Source organism: Protopterus annectens, chromosome 2.part2 (assembly GCF_019279795.1).
Source record: "Protopterus annectens isolate FY-2018-M chromosome 2.part2, PAN1.0, whole genome shotgun sequence".
NCBI lineage: Eukaryota > Metazoa > Chordata > Ceratodontiformes > Protopteridae > Protopterus > Protopterus annectens.
Genome location: NC_056730.1, coordinates 1,107,186,896 through 1,107,208,687, shown reverse-complemented (window position 1 = coordinate 1,107,208,687; position 21,792 = coordinate 1,107,186,896). Strand labels below are relative to the sequence as shown.

The window sequence follows — 21,792 nt, the reverse complement described above, 5'->3', positions numbered from 1 at the left end:
TTACTGGTTAAAACATAAGTGCTTTATTAAAAAAATATATTGAGTTATTATTCTTTTTTGTTTATGTTTTTCTCTTCATGTTTTCGTACCATTCCTTAAATAGAAACTGTAGATGTTCATATCAGTTTGATGCAGGCACTATTGTATATGGTTCCTTGTTTTCTTTTTTTTTTTCTTTTCTTTTTTTGAAGTTAATATGTTGATTTAATGTGTTCAACCTTTATACATTTTTACAAAAAAAGAACCACTGTGCTGAAATATTTGTATTCCTCCAATCACTCTTACACCCTTCCCCTATACCACTTATAACCATCCACCTGCCACACCTACTTTCACAATTATCATCCATCTCCTGTTCTCATTATTTCTTCATCTTCCCAAATTAACTCCTTGTTACTCTCCTGTCACTATGCCTACTCTAATAACATCATTACATTCAAAACAACTTCTCACATTCTCAATTCTCCCTTTCCTTATTGTACCCTACTTTCTAACTTCCTATGAACACTATAGCCTCTCAGAAGCTAATACTCTCTCCAAACACATAACTTTAACTACCATAAATTCATCTCATCACTGTTTTAACTTCACATTTTCTCCCAGCTACATCGCTACAAAATTTCATAGAAAGATTCACATTACCTTCTGCCATCAAAAAGACAGAAAATCACTACTCATTTCCCCTAAACCCTCTGACTGGTTAAAAAGATTAATCCACTCTCTGCTAGCAGGTGACATTCAACCCAACCCAGGCCCAAACAACACCACAACTGCAAACCCACTTTGCACTCTCTCCTCTAACTCAAAAAAACTAACCAAACCCTCAAACTCTCTAATGATAGCTCACCTTAACATCCGCAGTATTAAAAATAAAATTGCCCCCCTTCATGCACTACTTGATGTACACTCATTCGACATTCTTTGCTTGACTGAAACCTTGCTTAAACCAGTAATTCAGGACAAAGAGATTATTCCCCCTGGCTACAACATCCATCGACTTGACCGCACTATAAAAAAGGTGGTGGGGTAGCAATCCTCTATAAATCAGGGACACAAATCACTGCCTTACAGGATAAACCTCCCTCCAAAAGTAATGCTGAAATCCTTATATCTAAACTCCAAATTAATGCCTACAAATCCATCTATATAATCTGCATATACCTGCCCCCAGGCAACGACAATAGTACCTTAGAAGAAATCCTTAGCTGGCTGACCAGACACTTTCCACAAGAATCAATAGTCCTTGGAGATGTCAATATAGACTGGAATACTTGCTCTTCAGCTAACCCTTCCACCCTCTTAAATCTTCATGGTTTCTCACAAACTATTCACTCCCCTACCGGAACAAATAAACCTAGCAACAAAGAAAGCATTTTAGACTGGATCCTGATAACTATCCATCACCAAACATATACAGTAGGTACACTGCCTGATGATATAAGTGATCATGCCCTTACTTACCTAATTAGACATAAAACTGATACCCCTAATTTAACAAAATACAAAATGGTTAGAACAAACAAAACTTTTAACCCTGATAGATTTGAAGCAGAACTTAGGTCCTGCAGTTGGTCTCCTCTTAAACACCTCCCACTGGATGATGCCGTGACATATTTTAACTCTAAATTCTTATCTATTCTTGATGCACATGCTCCCACAAGGTCCATCAGACTTTCCTCAAGAGCCGCCCCTTGGCTAACAAAGGACACAAGGCAAAAGATTATTTTGAAAAATAAACTCTGGTCCAAATACCGCAGTACTAAAGATCCCACTGACCAACTCAACTTTAGACAAGTAAGAAACATTACAAAAAAATCAGTAATTCTGGATAAAAGAAACTACTACTGCCATTTGCAACAGGCTAACCTGCATAACCCACAAAAGTTCTAGGCAGGAATAAATAATCTCATGAAGCCTGGCCACTCGGACACTCCAAGCCCAGCAGGTACCTCCCAAGATAACCTCAAACAGACTGCCAATGCCTTTAACACCTTCTTTACTGAAACTGTCCAGTCTCTTTCCAGTCAACTCTTCCCTGATATCTCCAATCTAAAAGTTGCTGCTAATGCACTGACCTATCCCATCACCATCCTGATTAACAGAAACATTGAAGAAAGCTACATTCCTTCTCTCTGGAAAATATCTCATATTATTCCCCTTCATAAAGGAGGAAAGTCAACTGAACTCTCTAACTACCGACCCATAGCCTTGCTCTCTCTTCTTGCTAAAATCATGGAAAAATGTGTCCAGAAGCAACTTCTGAAACACCTGTTAACTAACAATCTGCTAGCTAATTGTCAACATGGTTTTATTTAGACACTACCATAGCACCACCTCTGCCCTCCTCTCCTTCACAGACTGCATCAATAAAAATAGGAACAATAATACCCTTAGCTCTGCTATATTTATTGACTTATCCAAAGCCTTTGATATGGTCAATCACGAAATATTGCTACACTTACTTAAATCATTTGCACTTGACACAAGCTCAATTAAATTGTTCCACTCTTACCTGCACAACAGAAAACAGGCAGTGAGGTGGCAAAATAACTTATCCAACCACCTCCCCATTACTCTAGAGTCCCCCAGGGCTCAATTCTTGGCCCTCTCCTCTTTTCAGTTTTCATTGATGATCTCCATACTCATATTTCTCCTGCCACCTGTATACAATATGCAGATGATTCTCCTTTAATCTGTTCTGCCTCACCCCCCTCTGTACTGCACTCCCTCACCCAAACGACTTTTGAAACCGTAGAAATGTGGTTCCTCAAACGATGCTTAATTTTGAACCCCAAAAAAAACAAATTATTACTTTTCTCACCAACCCGAAAATCCTCTCCACTGAATTTCTGTGTCACATCAAATAATGGCATGAACATATCACCCGATCCAACTACCAAACTCCTCAGAGTTGAAATAGACAACAATCTGACCTTTGACACACACATCAGCAATACTATAAAATTAGTTAACAGAAAACTAGGCTCCCTCTATAGAATTAAACCATTCCTTACTCCACTTGCCAGAACTTCCATTGCTCAGACCCATCTTATCTCCACTCTCCTGTATGCCTCCCCCATCTACACTTCAGTGTCCAAAGCTAACCTCAGCAAACTGTCTGCTGCCTACAACAATATTGCCAGATTTGCCACTAATTCTACTTTTAGAACTCATCACTGCAAAACTTAAGGCAACTACGATGGCTCGAACTACAAAACCTAATTCTATTTCACCAGCTCTCCTTAGCCCACAAAATCCTTTACAAACCCACAAACACTCCCATTCTCACTTCACTTATCTCTCCTTACTGCAATCTTAAAAGCCTTCGTTCCTCCGACAAACTACTTATATCGACTAGTAAACCCAATAACTCAGCTGGCTAATCCTTGTTCTCCAACACAGTAGGAAAAACCTGGAACACTCTTTCTCACAATCTCACAGCAATCTGCTCTCTTCCCTGCTTCAAATACCAACTCAAAACACACCTCAAAACCCACTGGCTCTGCCCCTGTAGCAACCCTGACTAGTCTACCTTGGATATCTAGGTACTCTCAACTTTTCAGCTGTAAATAACTAGCTTTCCTCGTGTATCTAGGTACTTGCAAATTTTTTTCTTTTTTAGCTTTAAGAAACTCTTAAAAAAATACACTCTCTATTTCTCAACTTCTGCTTTTTACTTAATATCTAATGATTTTTTACATATATATTATAACCATGCTTAATGTTTTACCTGTTATTACAAATGCTTGCATGTGGAGCTTTTCTCCCCGGACCTCTGCTGAAAATGGACATATATCCAGTTGGACTAGCCCGGTCAACAAATGTAAAATAAATAAATAAATAAAAAATAACACATTGCACTGTTTATTTATTTAATCATTCTTTTTATTGTTGAGATCTAGAGGTCCTTTTCCTTTCATTAGTGAAAAAACATACAACTTACTAGTATTATGGCTACGTATAAATCACTCTCTAAGTGACAGTCACAGTGTCTATAGTAATCATATTCCATCTTACATGTCCATTGACATTATGCTAACATCTTATCATGAGAGCAAAAAGACCAGTCTGGACCAACTTCACTTCTTTTCGGTAGTTCAGGGTCTACAGTGGGCAATGTCCTCACTGAAAGAAATGCTTCACTTTCATTATTTAGAACTGAACTAAAACTGGATCCATTTCAGACACAGCCTAGACCAAAGTAAAACAACTTAGTTAAAAACAATGAAATAAAATGCTACAGTGTGGTGTCAGTACTGAATATCACAAAACTTAATTATGCAGTTAGCATACTCCTCAACAACTGACACAAACAGAACTCTGCATTTGATTAGCAGTAGTAACACAATGCTTGACAACACCACTGCAGTTTTGGTTATGAGGATTATGGATGAACAAACATAACAATACTACTATTCTTGTGTTACATTACACATTAAGTAACACATTACTGAATAGCTGAGATTACGAGAAAGCTGTGTAGTTTACATTGCTGAGGGATGGCAGGTAAAGCAGGAAAATGACATAACAGGATGGTATTGTCTGCATTACATCCTACCTTTTATTTTTGGAAGTGTGAATTTCGTACTGAAGTCTTTGAGAATGGATGCATTCTTTAACCGTACAGGAATATGATCCCAAGGTAGCTGGACAAGCACTGGGAAGGCTTGATTACTGTAAGAACCCATGAAGTTTATGGTTGCATTAGCATTTGATCTTTCATTATTACTCTGTAGTTTTCAGCTTGTGTGGTAGAGGAAGGTGATGGTCATTATGGTGGATTTTCAAACAGGAGAGCATATCGCAACAGCTCAGCTCCCGGCCTTATTTGGAGTGAACCTATTCTTTTGTATAGTTATGGTAATGCTTTGTTTTGGGGGGACAGCAACAGGAACCCACATATTCTATTCAGATAAATTGTGCACATTCTTGTTTGAGGCATGGCAAATCAGTAGTCTGTAATCTTAATTCTGCATGAGGTTTCTACCATCAAGACATGTAGAGAACTATCAGTTTTGTTGTAATTGCTTATTCAGATGGGTTGTTGTTTTTAATATGTAACTTTATAGTAAGAGAGGAGTTAGTCAGCTACCCAAGTACTTGAAACTGTGAACATTTTTAGTACTTCCACTCTGCCATCTTTGTGGACCCTGTTATTTGGAACTAGTTTGGAACTAACTCTGGGTATCATGTATCACTGACTTTGTTTTGTTCATACTTACAAGTAGATTTCTTCCCTCAAGTAATTATTGTGATGCTTCTGAAGGTCAACCTTAATTTGTGAATGCACTGAGGAGCCATAATATATACTACCAGATCCTCGGCACAGGGCACAGACTGCAAGCCAAGTAAGTTTTTTTCCCAGCAGATGATAAACAAGGAAAAAGTAATGACCTCAGTAACTAGTAGCATAACTAGGGCAGGGCGAGAGGGACAACTTCCCAGGGCCAAAGTGTTGGAAGTGGGTGTGATCAGCCAATCTGAATCCCTTTAATACAATACCAGCTTTTAAAAGCTGGTATTGCATTTGGGGTCTAACTTTAGAGCTGTAGCACTCTGCATGTGCTCTAAACTGTAGCAAACTTCAGTTTGCTACAGTTTAAAAGTAAAAAACTAAAAAAAAATCTTTCTTGTTTTTTAACTATACCCTGTTTAGTATATGGTAGTGCTTCACTTCCAGAAGATATAACCCTGGTGTAAGAGTTATGCAGGTATTTCACTTGCTTATGTAGCCCACACTAGAAGTGGGCAGTGGTCCCTTGTATTAGTTGGGAGGACAGTGGGTTTTTTCAGTCTCTCAGGCCTACATATTATCACTAAATGAATTTGTGGGTAACTTCCTGAGCTGCAAGTAGAGGTGTTGGGTTCTGAAATGATCTGTGAGAGGCCTAACTCCATCACAAAATTTTCTAAGTGACTGTGGTGAGGTACTAACATATGCATAAAGGCCAATGAAGGCATTTAAGATATGTTTCAATAAAGTGAGGCAAACCTGGTGTGAGGTTAAACATGATACCATGCTTTAGTTCACAGATAATAGGAATTAAGAAAGATAAAAAACAGTGGTCACTATGATCAAAATTCCCAGAAAACTAAGCAATGCTTTGCTACTGTGCAGAGTAACTGTTGTAGAATTTAAGGTCCATTTTGATGAGGTGGAGCAGACATGGTGTAAAGTATGGTGGGAAAGGAGTTGAGGGTTGAATTCTAAAGCCATATATTCCAACCAAAAAGCCATGCCACAAAGTTACAAGGGATCTTAATATGATTCTGATTCCAAGAGCTGCCCTGAAGAGACAGTATATTCAAATAAGAAAAAAGTTTACAGGTGAAAAAGATAATGCCAGAGTGAAAAAAAATAGGTGCATAGGTTCATAGGTGTTTACTAGGCTAATGACCACAAGGGCCTTTTAAGCCTAGCCATGCATCCCAAATCTCTGACAAGTTCTGGTACCCTTGATAAGTGTAAGCAGGGGCTTAGCAGGTGAAACATTTACAAGCAGGGTCCTGGGAGATGAACCATTTACAGACTGCCTATGTCTTGTTCCCCATCTAATTGTCCATGTTACACTTGAATTGGGTTAGGGAGGAACTCTGCTTTACATGGATGGGGAGTCTGTTGCAGAGACGGGGCAGTCTCTGGGATACATACCTGTCTTTCCAGCACATTATATTTTATATCACAGGCAAGGTTTAATTCTTTAGAACAGGTAATTCTAGTTCTGTTGGTTTTGTGGATATGCAGGAGGTCCATCAGAGTGGGGTTTGACAATGCCCTGTATGCTAGGCATAAATCTCCCCTTAACAGCCTGTAGGAGACAGAATACAGGGATAGGGCCTTGAGGCAGTCAGTATAGGACATCTTACTTAAGCCCTGTATTCTTTTAGTGAGGAACCTCTGTAGACATTCCATTTGTTGGACATGCCTGATTAGATACATACCAAATGAGGCACTGTACTCAATGACAGGTCTGATGAATGCTGAATAGAATGGGACAATGACTTTCTTGTACCTAGATGCATTACCTTTGTTTATAAGTTGTGCAGCATAGAATGATTGTAGACACGTGACGGTCAAAGGATAGATTACTGTCTATGTGTGTCCCTAAGTCCTTGACTACTTGGTCATTTCTGTCTATGTGTGTCCTTATGTCCTTGACTTCTCAGTCAATTCTAAGGGGTGTGTTGTCAATGCGGTAGTTACCAGGGATGGATGACTTCCCAAAGGATACTATTATGCATTTCTTGGCATTTAATTTTAGTCCATGGCTCTGACACCAGTTGTTTGTCTGTGTCAGCCCTTTCTGGAGAACATTTGTGTTGGTGTGGGATTCAATGACAGCTCCTAATTTGCAATCAACTGCAAATTTTGTCAGCAAGACTTTTGACATTGGCCTTGACTTCAGATAAGTAAATGCCAAAAAAGAGCGGTCCAAGGACCAATACCTGAGGGACTCCACTTGTAACTGACCTCTTTGTAGAGGTGGACTCCCTAGTTCTAATTTCCTGGGTCCTGTCTGTTGAGCTAGTTGACTATTCACCAGGTGACATATGGGTTTATACCTAACATCTTGAGTTTGTTAATAATGTCCGAGTGGGATATTGTGTCAAGTGCCCTGACCAGGTCAAGGTAGGCAGTGTGAACCATTTGGTCCTCATCCATTGCTTTGGTGACCTACTCAAAGAATTCCACCAGAATGTGTAGGCATGACCTTCCCTTGATGAAACCAAACTGGGTTGGGTCTGGTGTTTGGTGGTTTACTATATCATTATTGATCATTTCCATGGTAATTCATTTTGCATATAAGACTAGTGAGACTTATGGGTCAGTAGTTTCCACGGTATGTAGATGGCACACCTTTGTGCAGAGGGATGACTGTTGATGTTCTCCATTCATAAGACACGAAGGCTGTTTGGCAGCTACAGTTAAATAGCAATTCCAAAGGGCCTGATAGGTCATGTTTCATGCTGTTTAGAAGGCATCCTTGGATATTGTCTGGGCCCATTGATGCAGTGTTCTTGGCCTTAGAGTGAGAGCATTAAGGATCTGTTTCTTAGTGATAGCAGGGGGGTTATATTTAATGGTATTTCCTGAGGGAAGGTTGATGGGGGGAGAGGGGTAAAGTTGGAGCTGAATTTATCATCCGCAACCTTTTTCTGGCAAAACTTACCTGAATCTGCATTCACCTATGACAGTTCCTGTAGAGCATAGGCTATTAGCTCAGTATTGATCTGTCTGTGAGTAGTTATGTACATTTATTTGTACTGGCCTGCAGAATGTAATACTTCTGAATGCTATTTCACTGTGTAAGCTGGCCAGTAGTTTAATTTGCTTGTTGCTTCCATCAAACAAGTAATGTCTAGTTGCTAATGTCAGTGCTAACCAAATAATAATTTCTTTATGGCATCCATTCCTCTTTCTCCAAACAGAACATATCATCAAATGTGCTGGAAGAGTCTGCAACGTCTGATGACATTTTGTCTCCTGATGAAGATGGTATCTGTTCTGGCCGTTACTTCACTGAAAGTGGCCTTGTTGGACTGCTGGAACAGGCCGCTGATTTGTTTAGCAGAGTAAGTTCTGAATGCCATTGATGGACTTCAGTAAATGAAGTAAAAATAACTCTCCTGCATAGCTTGACATTTTTCTTTAATGAGTAAAAATCCTAGACATTTAGGTTTGATAAGTGAGTTGTATTTCAGGATATGGTCCATAGAATGAACTGCCCTAGAAGACCAAGGGAAATAATTGTCAGAATTTGTATTTGTATATGTTAGTTGGTCCTAAAGATACAAAAAGCTGTGAGGCAAGACTGCCTATCTGCAATTCCTTGTTTTGTAAAACAGTTTTCCTACTATAGGACAGAAAGCATTTATTTCAGCCATTGGTAACTCCAGTATGCAAAGCTCTTTTTTTTTTTTTTATTTCATCTTTTCATCTTTATACATTTGTTGTAGAAGCTTCTAAGTCTAAGGGTCTTGTTAGCACCAGTCCCTAAAAAGAGCATCAGGAGCCAGCTCAGTGGCATACTGGGATAAAATCCTGACAATGCTGCAAGCAAAGTCAAGTCTGAGTAGCAGTTTAGGTGCCTGTAAGAGCTCGCTAGGGAGTGGTTTCAAGCCAGCCAAGCCCATGCAGTCACAGTACCAGTAAAGCCAAAAGGACTACAGCATGCAGAGGCAAGCTTTCCTTGGAGGACAGCATGATCCCTTGGGAGGCAACAAGGGGTAGCAGTGCTGTGCTCCCAATGGGAAGGGATAGGATGCCCCCATTACCTGCAAACTGACCCATTCCTATCACCTTACTCTTGTCAGGAAATAGAAGGTCAGATCACGATTTCTGGGTGGCAATTACTAGGCCATAGAGGTCTCATCCAACACAGGAATACCCAGCCCCTTTGTTCTAGGAGTGACTGGGTCAGTAGGGTGTCAGTAGTGGAGTGAGTGGGCAGTGTCCTGTGGGGTCCAAAGAATTAAAATTAGAGCACAAGCAAGCACCTGTAATGGGCGAGTGTGAATGCTTATTCCCGTATTGGTATTGTTGCCTTTCTCTTGCTTTTCACTTCCCATACACATATTTACGTACACACTTGCAGAAAGTGTCCATTTTCACAAAGTATAGGCACAGACGGCAACAAATTTAGTCATAAACAGTCATATCCATATAAATAGCCAGTTCTGTGTGTTTTTGAAGCAGTTTCAAAACTAATATCTTGAAAGGCAAGTTTAAGTAGACAGTACTGTGTTTTACTGCCTGATTCCTTATCTTAACCGAAGAGAATAGAACACACACACACACACACACACACACACACACACACACACACACACACACACACACACACACACACACACATGCACATATGTATGGTCTCAGGTTTACAATTTGATAGGCATCATCTTACTAAAAATAACACTAAGCAAAACTAACTGCCTTCATACTGTTTGCACGTCTGTCATACAAGTATTAGTGACAGATCACTGTATGCATCCTTCATTGACCATATTGCTATTGTTGCTGTGATTAATGCTGGAAATCTGTTCCATTTTTCTACTAGACCCTACAGTAAAATTCATTCTTGACATTACCTCTAGACTGTACATCCTTCAGTATCATATTATAACTTTTTATCCTCTTGTATATTTTACTGTAAAATATTTTTCTACCCGTACCTTATTTATTTCCTGTAGAAAAATTGAAAACTCTTTACCATATATTTCGTTTTATTTACTTCATCGAAGAAATAATAGGATGATTCTCTTTTTTTTTATATGATTTTTTTTTTGTGTGTTTTTCCAAATGCTTGTATCATATTCTAACTCTAAAATGAATTTCCTCATCCAGGTGCCGCACTCTATTTGAAGGTAAAGCACTAACTTATATGAATATTTCTTTCATCCTGCTTATTACTATAATCACAGTGTAGATCAACATTCTGTGTCCTTCCTCTACTCCCTGTTTAAAATGTCTGCTCATCCATCAGATACCCCACTTTTTTCCTTTTTAATAATGGTAGAACTTTTATCATGTGCCATATTGTCAGAACCGTAACAAAGGGTCTTTCTTTGTACACAAGTGTTGCAAATCTTATATATACCAAGTTTGAGGTCATTGAGCCAGCTGCATAATATAGAAGGATAAAGCCTTGACTAGGCTGCAGGGGACCTGAGTTTGAATAGTCCGTCAGGAGCCTGTCTAGCCAGGGAAGATGGAAGTGTTCATTTGCAGCCAACTAACCAATCCTGGAGGGAGGTGACTTTGGCTTGGCACATTGTGTGACACCTAGCAGGAGCAATAGGTATTAACCTAGTGGCACTACCAGACAGCTAAGACCATGCTACTAATGTTTTCACACTATGCTTAGGTAATGGGATACCTGTTAAATTGTTTCATATTTGTTTTTTAGTAGTAAAAACATGTTTATGTTTTTAATATAAAATAGTTCATCTGTCTAATGTTTCAAGGTTGCTGTAGTATATGTAATTGTTGTTGGAGGATGTACTTTATATTCAAAATATAAGTTATCTAGGTAATGGCAATATGCACACACACACACACACACACACACACACACACACACACACACACACACACACACACACACACACACGCACACACACACAAATATGCCCAGCAACTAGTCACTTTATTGACTGGGTACATTTCGCATTTCTTTGTGGTCAAATGAAGGAAAAAAATGATGCACTGCGGTGCAAAACACTGTAACACCCTCAATTTGCCTCTTATTTTTGTGCTGCCTATCATACAGTGTTTGTTTTTCTGGTAAATCACTGAGCATTACTGTTAGACAGTAATGCCAGAAAAGAAGTGGAGGAATACTCTCTCAGAGTCTCTATCTCTATCTCTCTCGCTCACTTTCTTTGTTTCTCTCTCTCTATTACACACACATGGAAAATTTAATGTATTTATTTTTCACTGTGCTAAATGCAGCTTTTTAAGCCATGCTTAGTAAGGGGAAAGTAAAACAAGTCATTGCAACTGCTACTGCAGTTAATATTGCTAGTTTTACTTTTTTGTACTTTACGTTCACTAAGTAGCAAACCTGCATTTAGCAAGCATTTAGAAAAATGGTGTCCATTGTTTTTTTCAGTTCATGCTTCATGACAGTTTAATATGCTAATATGAAGCAACAGACAATATCTGTAGTATAATCGGTAGAGTAATAATTTACATTTCATCCATTATCAAACGATCATTAAAAACTGTTTATGTCCCTGATATCTGGAAGCAGGTTATTATGATCCCAATCCGTAAAGGATGCCCTTCCATAGGACTGAATAATTACAGATCAAACAGCCTGTCAAGCATATATGTATATGTATATATGCTAAACAAATGCAAACTTCACTTTTAGGAAACAGCAAAAGCTAAAGAGGGAAAGAAAAAGTAAAACAGCCTTCCTATCTCTGTAGCCTGTGATAACCAACTGGTCATATTCATCAGCTCAGTGGCTAACTCATTTACCAACTATTTCTCAAAACATTAGAACTCCAAAAAAAATGAAAAAAAAAAACATTAGGGCATATCATCCTTCACAGTCCCAAAAGGGAATGAAAAACCTCATTATAGGACTAGTCAACAAGATCCCACTGATTCAAGTCCCTCTTAGTGAAGGTGCTATTTGCACAATACTGCCATACTGTGAATACTTCATTCACTGAGTATTGATAATTAATTGTGCATACTTTTATTCACAGGCTGCACTGGAGTGGTGGGGATTGTGTAAGCATAGTGTAGGAGAAGCAGTTTAATATAGTTATGTTTTTCTTTCTCTATGTTTGTGCAGTCTTGAAGTTAATATATGCAAGTAGCCAAGATGTTGTGGTGCCGTCCCCCCACTTTGGTATAGTCTTTATCAGTTTTAATTTTAGGCTGTTTTTTCTTTGAGTTCACCTGTGTTTTTATGTTATTAGTATTTTTATGTACTGTGTTAGAGGTGAGTAACCAATGAGTGAGTCATTTTATTGAGGTAGGCAGGGGCTTGATAAGATTTCATTGAGTGAGAACTTAATGCGCACATTAGAAGCATAACTAAGAAGGGGCCAAGTGGAAGCTGCTCCAGGGGCAAGGTGTTTTGGGAGCACAATGGGAATGCAATACCGCCATTTATAAATTAATGCTGATACTTTATTTACAGTCACAGCTGAAGCTCTGATGCACTTGGTGTGTGGTAATTTAACTGTTGAAAGCTGCTTGTTGCATGTGAGGCAAGTCCACAAGTGGTCTGTTACAGCTACTTAAGAAGATTTGTTTAGCTCTTCAACTTTGACTTGAGGGGGTCAAGAGTTCAGGGAATTGTACAAGGTACCAGATAATCAAGCTACAGTTCTGGTGTCTATGCATAGCAACGTGTCCTAGATCTCTTCCTAAGTTCAGCCTTAAGCTTGTTTGGTTTTCACCTGATTTTTCATTACATCCTATCGCTCTTAGTACAAGTAAACTGCTGTTTAAAAAGTATTCAGAACTCCAGCAGGATAGTCACAGATGGCTTATACCTAAGAATCATCAAGGTTGGTGATACATTTATCTATATACTAGTCACAAATGTAGTAAGTATTTCTCTGGCTACAGTCTCCTTCCCTGAACTTTGGAAGACAACTGTTATTATCACTCCACACTTTAGGTCCTGAAAATAGGGTTGGCTCATACAGGCCCATTAGTAATCTCTGTCTCCAAAATTCTAATAGAATCTGTGTTCACACAACTAAAAACTCACCTTAAAGGGTATAGGCTGCTGTGTGATCAACAACACAGGTTCCATAATTCCACAAAGGTATACTACATCAGTGCCTCATTAACATTCACTAAATACATATTTAACAGCATAAAAGAGGGGCAGTTAGTGGTGTTGTCTTAGATGACATCACAGAGGCCTTTGATTTCATGAATGATCAAAGGCCTACTGCAGGAGCTGGAAATCTTGGGCTTAAACATCACATATTTATAGTAGTACAACAATGATAGAGCCTTCAGACTGTCAGAAGACAAATTCCTTTCTTCTTTAAGGCATAAGCATGGTCAGGGCTTTGTCTTGCGACCCTTTCTGTTTACAGCTTGTATCAGTATGACTGCAGACTGCATTCCTAATATTAACACTTTACAGCACACAGACAGTATACAGCACAGAGAGAGACAATCAGACAGTACACATTATTTCACTGGCATGTCCCAGAGAATTATTATTTAAGATAATTCTTTATTGAGCCAAACTTTCATAAGCATTAACTTGTCACATTACAAATTTTCCACAGGTATTCAGTCTGCATAGTTCAAATTCAGTATATACTTACCATCAAAAATATCAGTAATGTCTTTTCCTGCTTAACGTATGAATATGATGCTTCAACTCACAATCCTGTTTTACACTCATTAAAATAGATGTTCATTAAAATTAGCATGTGAATAGCAAATGATTTAATAAGAGAAAAGTCCAAGAAGCTGTTTATAATGGTTACCTTATAAGCAGTATTAGCAGCTAGTGTCCAATTATTTATCATCTATTAATATTAAGCAATTTAATTACTGCTCCCTTCATCTAAATAACTATACCAGGGAAAACTACATATTTTTTGTTACTTTCCATTGGAATGCCCCATCTTCTGCATCAGTCATTTCCATGATTAAGCTTTTAGTTTCTGTTGCTTGAAGGACTCCATCAGACTTCAAGGGTCTATATCAGATCATTATGTTCAAAGTTACAGAACTTCGACTACTGATAACAAAATAAAAATACAACAGACAAAAAAATAAATTGTTGTAAGCAGGGAGGCAAGTCCCCCTGCAACCCCCACACCCCCTGCTACTTAAATATACCAACTCCGAGATCACACCACATTGAAGTGAATGAAAACCTCCGCTTATGGAGATTTCCATTCACACGCTCAAACTTTTACAAATTCGAACATATAGTCTCGACCATATGTGGTTCGAACTTGTAAAAGTTTGACTATGTGATAGGAACCCAACTTCATTTGCCTTATTATACTCTTTTTGGCTAATAATTATTAAAGCTGGCAGGTATTGATGGTACAAACATGGTTCCCTGTTTAGATGTTCTCCCGTGAAACATAAGGGCAGCAAAGCGAATGTCCATATGGAAAAGCAATTGCTGGAATTCTTGCTTAAATTTGTCTAAACTAGGGCATTCCCAAAAATGTATTAATTTACCTTGCTTCTCTGTTTCACATCTCCAGCAGCAACGTCTCACTACAAGAAATGGTCTACGCACTCATGCCAGCATGCAAAATAGTAATGTAATCTCCAGGCAGAAATACTAAACACTCTAAACGTACTAAAATAGTTCAACAACAGACTTATTTCCACCCATAACTGTCTAGTACATTGAAACTCCAGTAATACACCCCATGATAATCTAAGCTTCTCTACCAATGAATATTCACATTAATTCAAAACGTAAGCCTTGCTGATTGAATGCCTTTTCAAGTGTTTCTTACCTCTCACTTTAGTGACCCAGGAAATCACTGCTGACTGTTATATCACCCTGTTCCTTGTAACACTATTTAAGTTTTTTTTAACTTCTCGAGTTAAAACCTGGTAAGTCTGTTTATCTCACTGCAACAGTCTGAGCTTAGTCGTCACCATTTCCAGGTTATTATTTGTCCTACAGCCAAAAGTTGATGCCAGTATCTGAAATCTTCACCGCCAAAAACAAAAAATTATTCTATTCAAGTTCAGGACTTGTTCCTATAGGGATCAAATCCCAAAAAAGCAGAATAATTAAAAAAAATGAATTAGTCCCTGATAAAAAAAGTAGTCTGCAGTCTGCATTGCTTATGATATCAGATGTTAATTATATCCAGGGTTGATAGTACCATCTCTTCCCAGCCTGAGCAGTACTGATGGTACAATGTCAATGAGGAAATTTTAATTGTATAGCCCATAAATACTGGGAAAGATAAGGCACCCCATTTACCTAATTCTTTTAGAAGCAGCACCTTTTCTCAGGCCATTCTTGGGATTTATTGACCCAATGAAAATTCAAAGACTATTGTTTAGGCCTAGACAAAATCCTCCCTGAGACTGGTATAAAAAAGGCCTCAACAACATAAAGTATCAGTGGGAGAAAAACATTTGCACTTCCTGAAGTTTCTGATTTGTCTAAGATGCATGTTCTCCAAGTTGAGAAAAACTGCTGTTGTTTTGGGGTGAGAATCTAATATGTTGCTTTCACAGATTCTTCTACCATGTCCCTTATTCGTATTTCTATATATTGTATCCAATTCCAGGTATGTCAGCACAAGGGATTACAATTTGCTAAAATTGTCTGTCTCTTTCTGGGTTCTAGAGCATTTCAAGTAAGCTTCCTAGGATAACCTTTGTGGGTTTGAGAGGCTTAGTAGTACATCATCCACAAATGCAGGTGCTTCAGCTTGATTGCCCTTCGGTCATATCCCAGAATGTTGGACTGATGTATCCAGTGGCTTGAAGGCTCACAATGTATTGCAAAAGGCAGTGGAAGCAATGGGCACCTTTCTTAAGTGCCCCTCATTAGAATAAAAGTCTCTCACAAACTAGCTGATACCTTCAACTTATAAGTTGAATCTATTTTTCTGAGAAAAAAAATAATCTTACCGATTGCAACAGATAAGAATACCCAAATTGCACTGTTCAAAGCCTTTTCCATTTTCTGGACTTAACAGCATCAAGATCCTTGGGCAGCCATGGTGGTGCAGCAGTTAGTATTGTCGCCTCACAGCAAGAGGTTCTCTGGTTCGATCCACAGCTGGGGAGCCTTCTGTGTGGGGTCTGCATGTCCTCCCTGTGGTCACATGGGTTTCCTCCAGGTGCTCCGGTTTCCTCCCACATCCCAAAGACATGCTGTAGGTGGATTGGACACTCTAAATTGGCCCTAGGTGTGAGTGTGTGCATGTGTGTGCCTTCTGCGAAAGGTTGGGCGCCGGGCTGGCAACTTGACACTGTATACTCCACTGCCAATCATGAGTGGACAGGTGATCTGCTGTGGTGACCCCTAACTGGGAAAAGCCAAAAGAAGAAGAAGAAGAACAGCATCAAGATCCTTCCTCTCTCGTGAGCATCCTGTACCATAAAATATGTGGTACTCTCCCACAAACCCGCATTATCCTGAGGTATAAGCACAGGAATTAACTTACCATTCCTTTTTGCAAAAGTATTGAGAATATTTTGTAGCTGCCATCATACTGCTCAACCCTCAGACATTGAACATAGCAACAAAGATGCCTGAAAGGCGAGAACATAGAGTAAAAATCTCAACATCTAATTTACATATAATTTGCATATAGTACACAAATCCTTCATACTCCCCGCAGGAGTATGGAATACTACTTAGAAACATGTTTAAAAGAAAAGAGAGAGAGACAAAAATGATAGAAAAATATAAACACTTATCAAAGAGACAGTGTAAAATCTGTAGACTTTAATGAACTGTATTGCAAAATTCTACCAAACAAGATAATTTATTTTTGCTTCAGAAAAAGGAAGATGTAAGATATGTGTGTTCTTTCTTTAAATTATTGTTGCCACTAGTGTGTTGATTATGTAGTGTGGCTTTTTGTGTACTAGATAGCTTCCAAAATCACATGTGATGAGGGGGATTCTCAAAATATTGTGCGAAGGGGTAAATCAAGCCTGAAAATAGGGACATACTCACAAAATAGGGACAGTTGAGAGGTTTGGCTGTCATGTATTACTGATGTCAGTCTGTGTGAGAATGGCAAAATAACATCCTTTTCCCTTCTAGGGATGACTGATATAAGGCTTCCATCTGTGTTTCATGAATTGGTCCACACACCAGTACATGGCTTTGTTCATTAAGCTAACCTAATCCTGCAATTACTAGTCTCCTCCTAAGGTCGGTACTTCAATAGGCAAGCCATTAGGTCCCACAGATTTGCCTCTTGTCTGGGCCTGGACTGCCATCCTAACCTCCTCTAAAGTAGATGGGCTACCCAAGATATCAATTGCTTCAGACTGCAAAAAAGTGAGTGTCACAATGTGAGCCAGTGGTTCTCCAATCATCTTGTTTAAGATTGTTTAGAATGTCAGCAAACAACAGCATTTGAAGTAATACACAAAATGGTAGCTTAGCAGAAAGGCAGTTAACAGCTGCGTCTCACAGCTTCAACTCCACACCAACTGGCACACCAGACTATGTTTATTATGGGATTGTTTATTTCTTAAAGACACAAAAATATTACATATCCAAAGTATATACACATATTTTTTATCACATTTCCTGAAACTACAGTACATAGCTAATATTTATTCAGTGCACGCTTGTAACACTGGTGAATATTATTAAACTGTACAATGCACTTTAAAGGTTTTACACATTCCTGATTGGCAGTTACCTCCTAATAACAGCATTTGAGTTACCTACTCAATTCTCACCAGTAATGCAATCATTTATATGCAAGAAAAGAAAACCAGTCACTTATCTGCCCACAGGATTCAACTGCATTCACAGAATCATAGTGGCTTTTTGGGTTCATATTGTGATATCGAAACTTTAAACGTTTGAACGCTATATGGTCGAACCCATATGTTCGAACTTTTAAAATTTCAAAAACGACAAAAATAAATAAATAAATAACACAAAAAAACCTACCTAACAGTTGTAAGCAGGGGGGGCAAGGCCCCCTGCACTCCCCATTGGGAGGGGTTGTGACCACCCCACACCCCCCGCTCTTTAAATATACCAACTCCAAGACCACACTACAGTGCAGTAAAGGGAAATCTTCCCTTTTCGCACTGAATGGAGATCTCCAGTAACACGTTCAAACTTTTAAAAGTTCGAACATATGGGTTCGGACTTTTAAAAGTTCAAAAATGTAATAGGGAAACGGCTTTTTGACTTCATGATTACATTGAGTAATTCTGACTGGAATGGAATCTGTAGAGGAAAAAAAAGTTGAATAACTGAATAAAGCACACGTATGACTCCAGAAAAAAAACAGTAGCACACAAATCATCAGGATAAAAGATTTTACTGATGTATCTGGTACCTCAGCTTACGCCTTAAGGGAATAAGTTATTACATCAAGCAGCTTTCTTTATATACATCTTACTTAATACATTCAGTTAACCATCCTTCAATAACCAATCAATCATTTAAAGTGCCCATCACACATTGCCCATGTTTGACTGTTCATAACAAATTTTATACAAAATTACAAAGATGGATCCCAACTAGTCTCCATACAACGAACAATGTCAGTTTACTGATTGCAGACATTTGTGTCTAATTCCATGTTTAAACCTTTGGGATGTAATGTCCTGAAATGTATTATACATTTTGACTCTAATATTAGTAACTTGCTATTGTCCGCCTCCCTGTTACAGGATTTGGGTTTAGCCAACACACTAAAAAAGAAAGTTTCTACCGAACCACCATGTACCTGAATAAAATGTGTTGCTGCCGGATTCTCCATCCTATTCCTTCTTATATCACCCAGATGTTCCATGATTCTATTTTTGACAGCTCTTTTGGTCTGTCCAATCTACCATTTTATCTGCAAGCACCCATAACCTGTGATATAAACAAATATAATGAGGAACTATTGGAGATTCTGGAAAGAGCAGAAAGACTGGGATTTTTAAACACCTCTGACGTCAGTAAGTTTCACATAAAACATTCTAGGGACGCCATATTTAAAACTATTCCCAAGATACACAAAAACATTCAAAAGCCACCCGGGAGACCAATAGTCTTGCGAAAAGGAGCTTTCCTTGAAAATGTAGGGATATTTTTGGATTTTCACCTAACGAATAATTTAAACAAGCTGAATTCTTACATTAAAAATGGAAAGATGCTGGCAGAGTTGTTGAAGGGTAAGGAGTGGTCCAAAAAGCTGTACTGGGCCACAGTAGACATGAAATCCCTATATATGAGCATAAAACATGAATGGGGCGTATATGCAGTACTATTTATGGATTATTTTGAGCAAACGAAACTGTATAACATGATGTTTTACAAGGACAAGGTGGTATTTTTTAAAAGATACATTAACAATCTCATATTCATTTGTAGTGGAAACATGGAAGAGTTTGAAAACTTTATTAACATGTTGCAGGACAATCAATTTGGCTTAGAATTCACATATAAGAGCAGTAAAGGGGTTATACAATATTTGGACTTGGAGTTCTTTGTGGATGACAATCTCAGAGTGGCTTATAGACCTTACACTAAGGACATGGCTGTGAACAATTTTTTGACAGCAGATAGTATGCACCCCCCCCCCCCCATCTATTGGCATCTTTGCCATACAGTGAGTTTTTAAGGATAGCCAACAATACTTCAGATAAACATGAACTGTTGAGTGAGTTCATCAGGGTAAAGAATAGGTTACATACAAGAGGCTATCAAAAAGATGCCTTCATGGCCGCGGAAAGCAAGGCCAGGAGAAAGTTAGGCCTGCCATTGAGCACCAGGGAGGGGGTGGAAGGTCCTAGATGGCACCATGTTAATTCAAGCAAGGAAATCGATGGGCAGAATTCCCTTTTCTTTGTCCCCAAATATTCTCCTTTTTCAGAAAAGTTAAAGGATTTAGTGTGTAGGTATTGGTCTATAGTCCTGAACAATGAAAAATATGGGGATATTTTTTCCAGAAATAATATTTTTTTTTTCCTGTGGGAGATCAAGTAATCTAAAAGAGCTTTTATCATATGGTACACACACACAATATTCTGCCTACAGTTATTGGGTTAATTTTCCCCAGGAACACATTAGTTAAACACAAAACCTACTTCTTAAGGAGCCTTTTAAATAGTTTCCTTCTGACCAATGGACAAAATTCTAGTCAGTATTCCTGGTCCCAAAGACAATGAAGATGATGTGCCCTTTCTGGATTTTACCTTTGTTCAAGATGTCAATCCCCCAATCTACAACAACACCTTAGTCAAATTGAATCTAGATGCAGTCTCTGAACATAAAAACTTACATTCATATAGCTCCCTCATTGGAAGTAAATCCATTTTTAGATGGAGTAGACTATTTTTTTTATATCTTGGTTCTCTTGTTCGATCTGCCAGTGGTCTCCAGAGTATTTACTGTTTATTAGAAATGAAATCTGCTTTTATGCCCATCTGGAATGCTTATCTTTCCTTGGAAAAGCTGCCTTTTGTCATTTTATATATTCTCTGCCCATTACAGGCTTAGTGTGAGTCACAGTTAAATATGAGATGTCTTAGCTGGTCATTTCTTAGAATCTACAGTTTATTGGAACTACCTTTATCTCCACATCTTTGAGGACATTTTATCCACTCATGAGTGTATTTTATCTGTTTCATATTACACAACTGGTTTCCTTCATGTATATGAAGCCCTGAATTCACTTATTCAGAGGATTTTTTTTTAATTTTCTGCAGCTTATATAGCAATGACACAGACTGTCAAGCTTTAACTGCTGTTCAATGTTCTAATAAAATGGGAAATGTTATAGTTTCTATTGATTTCGTGTTATCCAGCTTTAGACACTCTAGTGTCTCTCAATGGATACTTGTCAGGTAGATCAGAGAGCTTCTTTGGATATCTTTATAGCCCAATGATGTTGTAAATAGTAACAGACTGAATTATACAAAAAGAAAAGATACTTATCTATAAAAAGTGGTCTAATGAAATTTGGATCTGAACACTGCATTTCAGTATAAAAAAGTTGTTGATACTTAGAAGGGTCTACATGTGAAGGTGCATAAAAGATTAAATATTGGAACACATTGTAACTATCTTATATGAGGCAGTAAGAAGGATAACCAGCTGCGAAAATTTAGTTTTTACTGTAAGAACTATTAATGTTAATGTACTGCCCTATTGCATCTTACATAGAAGTGACTTGAAGTAGTCAGTCTGGCTACAGGCACTTTATCAGGTTCCCTTGGTTTGGTCAACATCTGTTTAACTGACTGCATTTGGTCGACAATACAGATAATCGACAGGTGCATGAGACTGACAGTCCCCCAGGTAGGGGAATATTACTTTTCCCTGTGATTGTGCGATGTTAGAGTTAGTATGTATTTTTAGCAGGTGGTGTGAGGGTATATTGTTAATATTTTTTTAAGTAGTATTTGCATGCTCCAGGAAGCAATCTCAGTGCATGCGTACTACGAGGTCAACATTTCCATTTTCAGTGTGGAGTGGTTTACCTTCAGGGTGTCGGCATTCATGCTAGTCAACCAATTGAAGGTAATTCACTTTATCATAGGTAAAGAAGTACAAAGGTACCACCGTAAAGTTACACAATGTGTAAAGGGTTAGTCAGAAATCTGTTATTTTA

At 38.3% G+C, this 21,792-nt stretch overlaps 1 protein-coding gene across 1 annotated transcript in view; it reads left to right on the top strand.

Annotated features, from left to right (window-relative positions):
• DOCK8 (dedicator of cytokinesis 8) overlaps nucleotides 1–21,792 on the top strand; it is a 1,731,107-nt gene that overhangs the window by 1,410,640 nt on the left and 298,675 nt on the right. Inside the window, exon 41 of the mRNA XM_044064485.1 lies at nucleotides 8,431–8,574. Coding sequence (XP_043920420.1) covers nucleotides 8,431–8,574 — 144 coding nt within the window. The remainder of the gene's footprint in view (nucleotides 1–8,430; nucleotides 8,575–21,792) is intronic.